Consider the following 10814-nt stretch of genomic DNA (forward strand, 5'->3'; position numbering starts at 1 on the left):
GGACATGCAGTGACCTGGCAAGCCATAGTCTGAGGACTAATGTTAGCCCTTTTGGATGGAAATAAAGGATGGAACTCAATATTTCCTGTTATAGTTATATTTTATATTAATTTATATTGCATGTTGAGCGCTGTTTGACACCGTCTATATTATATAGAGTGAGGACAAGGTTAGGCCTACTAATAGCCTACAGTTAAATAGCCTTGAGTAGGCTAAGTTGTTTGAAATGTTCATGAAATTATTTTTCACCATGCTCATGATTTTTCGTTTCCCAATAGGCCTATAAGAAAATGCAGAACGTGATCTGAAGAAGTAGGACTGCATGCTTGGGACAAACAAAATAGCCTAAGCTAAGCAACTTTTTAAAAACTTTTTTTTCTATTAGACAGTCCTACTGTAGGCCTGTATAGATGTTGTAATTTCGTTTAAAGCAACATTTCGACAAAAAATAACCATTAAATAGCCTAAATATACAAAATATAGAATAGATATAGATTTTACCTGATGTTACCAGAATTTGTATGGGATTCGAAAAGATCGGTGAGGAAAAATAGAAAATGTGTCTGCTTGCTCTTGTCAAACGCTAAATATGAACTTTTGCTGCAGTCAGGGTAGTTAAGAACGTGTAAGCATGGTGATTGATTGTGACGTAATTCCAGTGTATGCTGACGCCACAGAGCAGAGAAGACAGAAACAAAAGGCTACCATTCGAACATTTCGGCGGGCCACCGAGGCAGCTGGTTGAAAACAAGATATGGTTAGGCCTATTTCTATTTGGCAGACGCCTTTGTCCAAAGCGACATACCACTAAAAACAATACAATACAACACACAATCATTAATCTAACAGTGAACAATTTCAAAACGTTGGCCAGACTACAGTAATATAGCCTAAACAATAAACAATATAAATTCAAGCAATAATAATGCAAATAAGAATATAGGAGAATAGAAAATAAACAATAAAGTCATTCAGTCAATCATATAACAATAAATATGGCATGGTAATTAAGGCTACATTACGGAGAATAGCAATAAGAAAATAACAATGTCAATTCAATCAATGGCCTAATGAAAACAAAAACAATAGGCTACTATACACACAAGAAGCGTTAAATAGACTAATATATTGAACAGATATAAGACCCTTCTTGAAAGATCCCAAACTATTGCTGGGACGGAGAGTAGGCCTAGGCTACTGATCAACTCATATCACCAACTTGGAACCACTGATGAAAAAAGTCTTGGTGATTATATACAAATTCATAGTCTCTTTCAAACCTCCTATGGTTCCACATAATGCAGAGACTCCCTCCCTCATTATAGCAAGATATGGAATGGGTCATGAAGCATCGCTTTATTACTCAATGTTGCTTCAGAAATACATACAGCACCATGTAAGAAAGAAAGAAAGTATGGGACAGAGACCTTGAAATAATATCAACAGAGTAATTCGAAACTTAAAGAAAATGGCATGTGATCTTCGCACTAGACTTATTCAGTTCAAGATACTCCATAGAATGTACTGGACTGCTTTTAAACTGTACAGGCTTAAACTGACTGATAACCCAGGGTGCTGGAAGTGCTCAGGCGACAGCACATTAACCCATATGTTGTGGCACTGCCCAAATGTGTCAAAAAGTCTCCTGGTCATCAGTTCATGAGTGCATTCAGAAAGTTGTGGGCCCTGAGGTTCCCTTTTGCAGCCGTTTATACCTACTAGGAGACCCATCTACACTAAAGGATATTATTGCTTCAGTCTATGCAGAATGGGTCCAAACAGATATCATGATTGGTAGGAAACTGCTAGTCCAACAGTGGAAGTCAGCCCATGCCCCATCAATAACAGATTGGTACAATGCCCTGACTACAGTTGCTGCATATGAACGAGCATCCTTCACCCTGCTGGATAGGTTAGATTGGTACTACTTTAAATGGCAAAACTTTCTTCAGTATATCAATGACCTTCACTGATGAACTACAGGTTCGGCCCCCTCTTCCTACACAATACAAGAGCTCTCTGGTTCATTTCTAGCGCAGCCTCCTTCCTATGTGATATCTTTATTTATTTTTTCTTTTTTTCTTTTATATACTGTTTGCTGTGTCTTGTCTGTGGTCTATGTGGGCATATATTGTATATGCATGCACTGTCTGATGCTTGATTTGCCCTTTGTTTGTTTGTTTATTTGTGTGAGGAATTTTTCCATGCTCTTCATGTGACTGGTGACCTGTACTAATGTTTAAAACCAATACAAATTTCCAATCACACACAAAAAAAGAGAAATACCTCAATGTCTTGTCACAGGAAAGCCATTGGCAGATGGATTGAATAATACTTGATATGTTGCTCTAATAACTCTAAAGAAGAGCGTTTATCAAGGATGACGTTTATTGATATTAAATGATGCTACCACCTAGTGGTAGTATCTTGAAAAGACATGGAAACATTCTTTTGCCCTAGTATGTTTGTCTTGTTTGACTGTATTCCATGATCAATCATGCAAACAACATGTCAACATTATACATTGTTTTAGATTTAATCACAATAATACTTCAGAGTACCGACATATTCATGAAACGCAGCACAAATGCAACTAAAAATAATTGTTAATGTACAAAAAACTTTCAAAAATACAATATACAATCAGAAGGTTAAAAAGTACACAGTGTGTTGAATTTCAAGTAACCTGGTTCTCCAGCATTTGTAAACAGCTCACAAGAATGTGTTTGTTCTCATGGTTGCATACACATGCACGCACACACACACACACACACACACACACACATACACATACACGTGTGCGCGCATGCACACACACCCACACACACCCACACCCACACACACACCTCATTTACTTCGGATCTTATCAAACTCTAGGGCAATTTTCAGTGCAGTGGTGTTCAGTCCCACAGACTGCATGTTGGTAATGATGGTGACCACCACTCCCCGAGGAAGCGCCTTCCCCTGAGCCCGGGCCCCCGCGTCTGCCTCACCACTAGACTCACTCGGCAGCACTAGCAGAACGCTGCTGGCGCCCACAGCGCCCCCTGTATGTGAGACGTAGTGCCTGCGGTGCCGGCACTGGCCATATTTCTGCAGCCTCTCCACCACCAGCCAGCCCTGTGCGTAGAGGCCGTCCTTGTCCCAAGAGGCCTCGGTCTTGTCAACTGGGGCCCAGAGGGCCATGGCCGTCTGGGGCTTGAGGAAGCCAGGCAGGCGGCCGCTGCGGTCCTGGAGGCTGGCCAGCTGGTAGCTGTAGAGAAGGGCGTTCCCAAACAGGAGCAGATCCCCCGCCGTGGAGAGGAAGCCTCCTCCGGCCCACTTGTAGGAGTTGTCCACGTACGGGCAGTTCACCACACGGCCTTTCTTATTGAGGTGGTAGTTTCTGAGACACCAACGGGAGCGGGAATGGTAAACAAAGGAAAGACAGATGGAGAGAAAGCAAGAGAGAGGGAGAGAGAGAGAAAGAGAGAGAAAGACAGAGAGAAAGAGAGGGATGTGTTAGTTTACAGTATGGACCCCATAGCTACTCCATTCTGGATTATAGAGAAGCGTATTTTCCACGGCGTTGTCCTCCATAGCAAACGGGACGCACGCCACTGCCACTCTACAGAGTTACAGAGCGGGAAAAGTCTTTCATGGGCAGGTAAACTCATACTAAACATAATTCACTTATGATCCTCATGATGTTTGATCAGGACAAGCTTGTTTGGTGATCTCAATGTTGAGCCATATTTGAGCAAACTCTATTTTGCTCTACTCAGTGTTATTCTACACTTTACTATACTTTGCTAAGCAAGCCCAGGCAACCCAACCCAAGTGATCCACTGTGACTTACCTGGAGCGGTGATAGATGATGGGATCGTTTTCGTCAGGGACGGTATTGAGCATGCCCAGCTCACGGAACATCTTGGCCATGTGGTCAAGGAAGCGCTCACCAGCCACCCTCTCAACCACAGCACTCAGGAGACTGAAGGCATGGGTGGAGTACAGGAACGTGGTTCCTACAGAAATACACAAAAACAAATGCGCTGACAAACAACAAACAACTAAATACTATGGCTATGGTTACAGTCGGTTAGGGTTATGGGATTTGGCAGACATTTTTGTCCAAAGTGAATACAAAATGGCGTGTGGACACTGGCGACTCTGCAGTCCACTGAAGTTTTAGATGTTTTTATGCCTAAACTGTATAACCAGAGAGAGGGGATGTCATATCAGTGCCACCTGGGAATGGATTTTTATCTCAGGCTCAACAGAACAATGCTTCACCATCTTTTACAGGTCCCGCAGTAGCATTTGTTCATACCATAGGTCAATTCATGAGTGATCAGGATGACACGGAAAATGAACACGCACCTGGTTTGTAAATAAGTGGGTCGTTCTTGAAAAGGTCTAAGGCCTGGATGACATTTTCAAAGCGGTCTTTGAGGTAGTACTCTTCCTGTTCAAACTCCTTCTTTTTCTTGTCCTCTTTGGTCTTGCTGGTGCGGTCGTCCTCAGCTTTTGCTTTGTCTTTGCTCACAGCGTTGTTCTTCTCTTCCTTCTCATTCTTGTCAGGCAGCTTGATGAGGCGTTTGGCTTTCTCCTTGTCCTCCCGCACCTTCTTGGCATCCTTCTCATAGTGGCGAATACCACTCAGGTGGGACAGAATCAGGCGTGGCGTTATGGTGACCTGAACAACATCCAAACAGTAAACAAAAAAGAAATAATAATCATTTAAAAACATATAGCATACACAAAATGTATACACACATTTCCTGATAGCTATTTTAAATGTGAGCCCTAGAAATGTGTGTCCCAAATTCTATACTGTAAACAATCTGAACTGTTGTATTGTCAAATGTTGCCAAGTCTCACAGCTTCTCCTTCAAATGTTTTCTCAGGAAATTCAGGCACATATTTCTGGACAGGGGCATCGAGGTCCAGCTTGCCCGCTTCCCACAAGCGGGCAGCAGCAGCTGCTGTCAGTGGCTTACTGATACTGGCAATACGCATCACCGTGCCAGGGCCGCAAGACACCCGGTTCTCCAAATCAGCATAACCCATGCCTGTGTGGGAATGGTATTGTTTGTCTAAAGGTCTCACAAAAACCAAAGACTATTGATTGAGCCACATTTGAGAAGACTTCAGAAAACATCAGACACACACCTTCAGTCCAAACCTGTGCGCCATCCACTGACACACCAATCACCATGCCTGGGGCCCCCACCTCATCCTATGCCATAAAAAAAGTTAGCTGTCAGACACAGATCATAAATGTAGCCTACACTTGGCTAGAGTAGTAGCCTAAGTTAGGCTACCATAGAACTAACTCGATATCGATCAAAACTATTAGGAAATACAGTGGGTCTCCTGTGTACCTGTACCTTTATCCGTCGAACCAGATCTCTACTAATTTCTATGGCTTCAGCATATTTAAAGTCTGTTTGAGGCTCGTAGGCTGTCTCTGCATTGCACGGCTCGCTGTTATACGCACGGTGTTTTAACCCAAAAGCTAAAACAAACCCGGCCCCTAAACCCAAAACCCATAACTTCGACCTAGTTTTAGTAAATGACTGGTATAAACTCTGTCCTTTAAGTCCCGCGTATGCTCTCGTTGGTTGTTGGTAAAGAACGCCTTTAGACAGCTTGCCAGAGTAGTTAGTTCGGGATGTCAACAAAGGATAAGAGCGAAATCTTCCAGGACAGTCTTTGCATCTAACGTGCACACGTTCCAGGGATAAGAGTACACGCGACATAGTCACAAAACCTCTCAAATAGCACGAATTATATATAGTCGCAGCAGCGCTTTGGTTCAAAGGTTGTTAGTAGTGTTAATCAAATTTGTGAAAGGCAAGGCCAATCGAGACAGCTACCTCTAGTCCTCAATAACTGAATGTCGATATAATCGATGCAAGGGCCTTTCCTCTTGGGGTCACTGTTTCCTCGCCTGTGAAAAAGATATGGTCCGACAACCACTCCATACGACCTGTGATAAGAGCTCGAGCATGGCCTTTGTGGCATGTTATTAATGGAGTTGGAGAGATGTTGTGTTGGATTAGGCTGTAATACAAATAAGCAACCTATTATTAGTTATTTTGCATATCAGTCAGCAAGACACCTCTATTAAGGAAGCGTTCATTGCAACACACACACACACACACACACACACACACACACACACACGTCTGAAGTTAATTTAAAATAATTCACCAATTGTAAATGTCTACATTCTACGTGTAGTTGAGGTCTACAATTTAATAAATCTTTAAATGAGCATTCCAGTCAGAGTGATGATGAATTCAATAATGTCTTACCTAATAATAATTTTCCGGTTGATAAATGGATTTCTTCAAATCCAACAAGCGGGAGAAACCAAGCACAACTGAACATATTACTGGATCAGGTTTGCTCCATGGTGAACCCTACGGGCCAGCACCTACACTAGGTAACATTGAGCAGGCCTATCACTGGCTACATGAACCCGCTACAGGCCGGTCACGTGCATGCTATTGTTATAAAGGGCCACACTGAAGGTTAGGATCTGTCCTTACCCGTTTACACTGGCAATGGGCAAGTGTTTAGAAAGTCTCAACACTGATAAGCTTTTTTCCATTCCATCCTTCCAAGACCTGAATAGAACTTGACCTTGCCTATATTGCAACACTTTCCCAGTCAGTCCACAAAGCGGCCACTTCAAGCACAATTAAAAGGAAACGTCAGCATGTGAACAAACTCAAGAGACCCAAGGTTTTAGGGCTTAAGCTTTTCAAACATTACATTTTTTAAATGTTATTTATTAAGAATTTTATAGGCTATACCCAGATATGCAAAGTCAGTAGTTTGCAAAGTATCGACACAGACTTTAAGCATGAAATATACGTAGTAAACTTCCCTTTAACACAGCATTGGAGATGAGGAGGCTTTGGATAAAAGGCGTCAGCCAAATGTAATGTATTGTAATGTAAAAGGAAACATTGTGCTATAAACAACATCCGGTCATTGCATGCCATCTTTGCATGCACTCACCTCATTTAGCGGTGACACTAATGGAAGACTAACAGCAAGACTGGATTTGTAATGGCCTCCTCTTATGGTCTCTCCTCGGTCCTTGTTTCCACTGTTCTATAAAGAATGATGGGGCGGCAACAATGGGATAGCATCCAGTGTTCTTTATAGATCAGTGGGAACGAGCTGGAGGACCGAGGAGAGACAACGAGAAGAGCCCATAGTGACTTGCATAGATTCCCCTCCTCTCCTTAACTGCGTAAACATGGCATAGTCAAAAGGGTGGACGTGGGGGTCAGAGTGTGTAGGCCTACTCACTTCAGCTGAGACACCAAAGAGTAAAAAGGGGAAGTGGGCTCACTGTTGTTTGCAATTGAACAAACATCCACTGAGGTGAGCATACAGGTATCCACTACCTGGATAACAAGTGGCGGTTCCGACACCTTATGCAATGATGGTCGTCAATCCAAGAGCAAAGATACTGTATGATAACATCAAGAACGACGCAGCAGACCATAAAATAGCATAACAATTTTCCACCAGCCTTTAGAAAACGTCAAACTTGTGTGGTTTATTCATATTTATTAACTTTATACATTTCATATAGGACAAACGTTTCAACATCTACATTTAAAACAGTAAAATAAGAATGGTTTGAACCATGAGCATGAGGAAAACCCAAAATGGATTTGCAAAAAAATAATGCTGCCGTACATTTTGTTTTGAGTTTACAGTAAAAAAAAACTAACAAAAATACCCAAACAAAACATAAATAATAAAAATGACAATAAAAAAACCTTTGGAGTGTAGGCAAGTCCCTTTGTGACCAGGACCAAGGTTTGGCACAAAACTATTAAGAACTGAAATACAATCCAAATTATGGTACTGGAATATTGGCAATAACTTAATATATCTACCTAGACACAAGCTGGTAAAACTTGTCTTCACAGTAGCACCATATGCACATGAACAACCTAATTCAATGCATAAAAAAAAAAAAAAACATTAGACAATAATTGGCTTTTTAAGAACTGAATTCGTACAAAAACTATGTGCATAATTTTGGATTTAAGTGCAAAAGATTTATCCCATTTTGTCTTTAATGAATTGACAAAGGCATGTGCATGATCAGAATGAAATGACAAGTGCCCAATTCAATCTCAGCTGAACTACATCTTTCAGTCATACCTAATAAATGGCACATGTTTTTTCAACCTGATAATTTGTCACAATGATGTTGGGGTGGGGAGGGGGGGAGAAACTCAAAGAACTACAAAATGCAGACATCATTATGATGATGCTAAGGTATCGATTGGGCTGAGTGATAGTGTTTCTCTAGTTGGGCCTCTTTCAAAGGATTCTTCCTAACTGCTCTTGCGCTGGTCTCTGCTAAAAGCAGGAATGGTGCAAACGGGGTACAGGTAAAGCGCCAGGTTATTTCGCTCTCCGCTGTGAGGTGCAGAGAAGAGAGAGGGAGAGGGAGAGGGAGAGGGAGAGGGAGAGAGAGAGAGAGGGAGAGAGAGAGAGGTGGGAGGGAAGAGTTCATGGCAAGCGAGGTGCAAAATAACCACAAATCATAAACACAAACACTGGGGAGTAAGGTGGAGGAAGGTGGAGTAAGGTGGAGGAGCGCTGGTGGGGAACTGGTGGGGGGGCTGGACAGGGCTGCGGGTGGGGAAGGGCTGGCAGACCTCTCTGGCTTTTCACATATTATTTAACTCCATTAGAGTTTGGTCCAACATCTGGTTCATTTCAAGGTTCTCTTCTTTAGCACTTGAAAGTTTCTCTGTTAGAACATCAAATAAAGAGACATCTTTTAAAATATGCCATACATGAAATATTAAAAAAAAAAAAAAAAAATCAAATGCATGCAGCTGGTTCCATAAGCACACTTGTTTCCCTTTTTAGCACTCCATAAAGGCCCAAACTGTAGTCGTTAATAGTAAGCCATTTGTGAATTCAACAGTGATGTCATATAGCTAACTCGAGTGTCACTGTTCATCCAGACATTCATGCATAATAAGCTAACCAGAGTGCAACAAAATTTCTGCTGTCTTGGTCCCTTTAGTAAGACCAATAAGTAAGCCTTGCAGCTCATCTCATCTTCCAACACTCAGCATGCTTAATATGAACAGATGTTAAAATGGAGACGATACATTACTTCGAAAGCGTGTATGAATAAACCGTAGACAGTTCACAACAGGATTTTGGAGTGATGTAAAGTGTTGCACAGCGTATGCGTTTTTAAAATACAATGTTCACCTCAATTCAGACACACTGTTAGTATGAAGGTGTGTTATGTGTATAAACCCGTAGTTAGGACGCAAAACATCCAGATTGTGTTTTAATCCTCGTTCAAGGCCAGTCTTAGTTCGTTAGAGAGCAGGCGGTTTTTCTCAAGTTGCTGGTAGAGGCGATCTAGCGGAGTGCAGCAGGTCACAGAGCAGACGAAGGGCAAGGGAGCGGAGAGGGAGCACGTCAGTGGCAGAGCAGGAAGAAAGGAAGAGAGGAAGACAGGAAGAAAGGGAGAGAAAGATGGAGAGAGAAAGAGAAAAAAACACACACACACAGAGTGAGGGAAAATCAGTAATCAGTACAACCACAGGATGGCGAGGGAGAGAAGACCTTTGGTGTTAAATGAGCATTAGTTCACATCCACTGGTATTTTCATATGCGGTCAACAGAGGCCGACATCCCGGATTCAGAGAGTAAAAGTCCTGCCAAGTATTTGATCCAACCATTTGGTAAACCAGCTCATCCTAATTAGCTGCCAGGTAGATCAGATAATTAGTGATATCACCTGTGTTAAGTGCACAGGTACTGTAGAAAGGATATGTGGCAGGACTTTTACTCTCTGGAACCAGGAATGTCCGCCTCTGGCAGTCAATGATGCGATGAACACCGGACACGGTTAACACTACAAAGGGATGCTGGCGGGGACAAGGCAACGACACTCCGGACACCTGTTACTATGGACACAGCAGGCACGGAGTCGCTCATTACCTGGCTGAGCGATGAGACAGTTGCTCACCCCAAACTAGCACATGGTCTCACCTTATCGACTCACTGAGACCCTGAATACTCAGATACGAGTCTCCTAGCAATATACGGGACAGCCATTATTTGCTGGACCATTTTCAGTGTAGTATATTATAAACATGTTTGGGGAAAACAGTAAGGAGGGAATGAAGGAGGGAAAGAAGGACGGAGGGAAGGATGGAGGGAAGGAGGGAAGGAAAGAAGGACTGAATGAATGCAAGAGGATTAAAGGGATCTGTTGGGAAATGATCCGATTGTGGAGTTATTGACTCAAATGCTGTAATCCAAAGTGTAAACAGAAGATCAGAAGACCAGCGTATGCTCAGCAAAAACACCATTACCACGGCAATACAAGAGGACAGAGGCCAAAACACCATTACCACAGCAACACAAGAGGACAGAGGCCAAAACATCCGGAGGGCATTAAGAGTCTCTCCTTATAGAATGCATTCACAGCATGGTAAAACCACAGAGAAGTGTCCTTTTCCCTATGTATCTATCAGTGAAATCAGTAGTAAGGGGGCTTGGTATGCAGGAGTGTCACGAGCAAACAGGACCGTCACTACCCTTGTAACAAAGTGTTCCAGCAGCAGGTAGTTAGCGCCCGCTTCTATATCATCTCCTGATATGGCCAGGGAGGACAGACTCACTCATTGAAAGAGCTGACCAAACGAAACCACAGGATTTGTGTAGGCACCAATACCTGATTTGCATTGCATGCAAAGATCAAATGACGCCATCCTTTCTTAAATCTCCTCTTCACGAAAGAAATAGAGAGCAGATTA

General features: G+C 42.5%; 2 protein-coding genes across 16 annotated transcripts in view; both read right to left on the minus strand.

Annotated features, from left to right (window-relative positions):
- Positions 1-2391: 2391 nt before the first annotated feature.
- On the minus strand, positions 2392-5820 carry lactb (lactamase, beta). 4 transcript variants are annotated; one of them, XM_062548260.1, is made up of 6 exons: positions 5370-5820; positions 5152-5218; positions 4861-5051; positions 4360-4675; positions 3839-4004; positions 2392-3385 (listed from the first exon to the last, which is right to left on the minus strand). In XM_062548260.1, exons 1-6 carry the CDS (start codon positions 5739-5741, stop codon positions 2848-2850), a joined length of 1650 nt encoding a protein of 549 aa, XP_062404244.1. In that variant the 5' UTR covers positions 5742-5820; the 3' UTR covers positions 2392-2847. The 4 variants fall into 4 exon arrangements, with proteins under 4 accessions (XP_062404244.1, XP_062404245.1, XP_062404246.1 ...); XM_062548259.1 differs by having other exon boundaries at positions 2393-3385; positions 5364-5820; XM_062548261.1 differs by lacking the exon at positions 4861-5051 and having other exon boundaries at positions 5370-5509.
- Positions 5821-7535: 1715 nt separating this feature from the next.
- tpm1 (tropomyosin 1 (alpha)) overlaps positions 7536-10814 on the minus strand; it is a 15399-nt gene continuing 12120 nt past the window's right edge. For 6 of the 12 annotated variants that reach the window (XM_062548410.1, XM_062548406.1, XM_062548407.1 and 3 more), the window contains one exon: positions 7536-8776. In XM_062548410.1, the coding sequence (XP_062404394.1) occupies positions 8694-8776 (83 nt within the window). In that variant the 3' untranslated portion in view covers positions 7536-8693. Of the gene's footprint in view, positions 8777-8798; positions 9409-10814 lie in introns of those variants that run through there. The other 6 variants (XM_062548415.1, XM_062548416.1, XM_062548417.1 and 3 more) reach the window with 5 other exon arrangements.

Source organism: Sardina pilchardus, chromosome 10, assembly GCF_963854185.1.
Source record: "Sardina pilchardus chromosome 10, fSarPil1.1, whole genome shotgun sequence".
NCBI lineage: Eukaryota > Metazoa > Chordata > Actinopteri > Clupeiformes > Clupeidae > Sardina > Sardina pilchardus.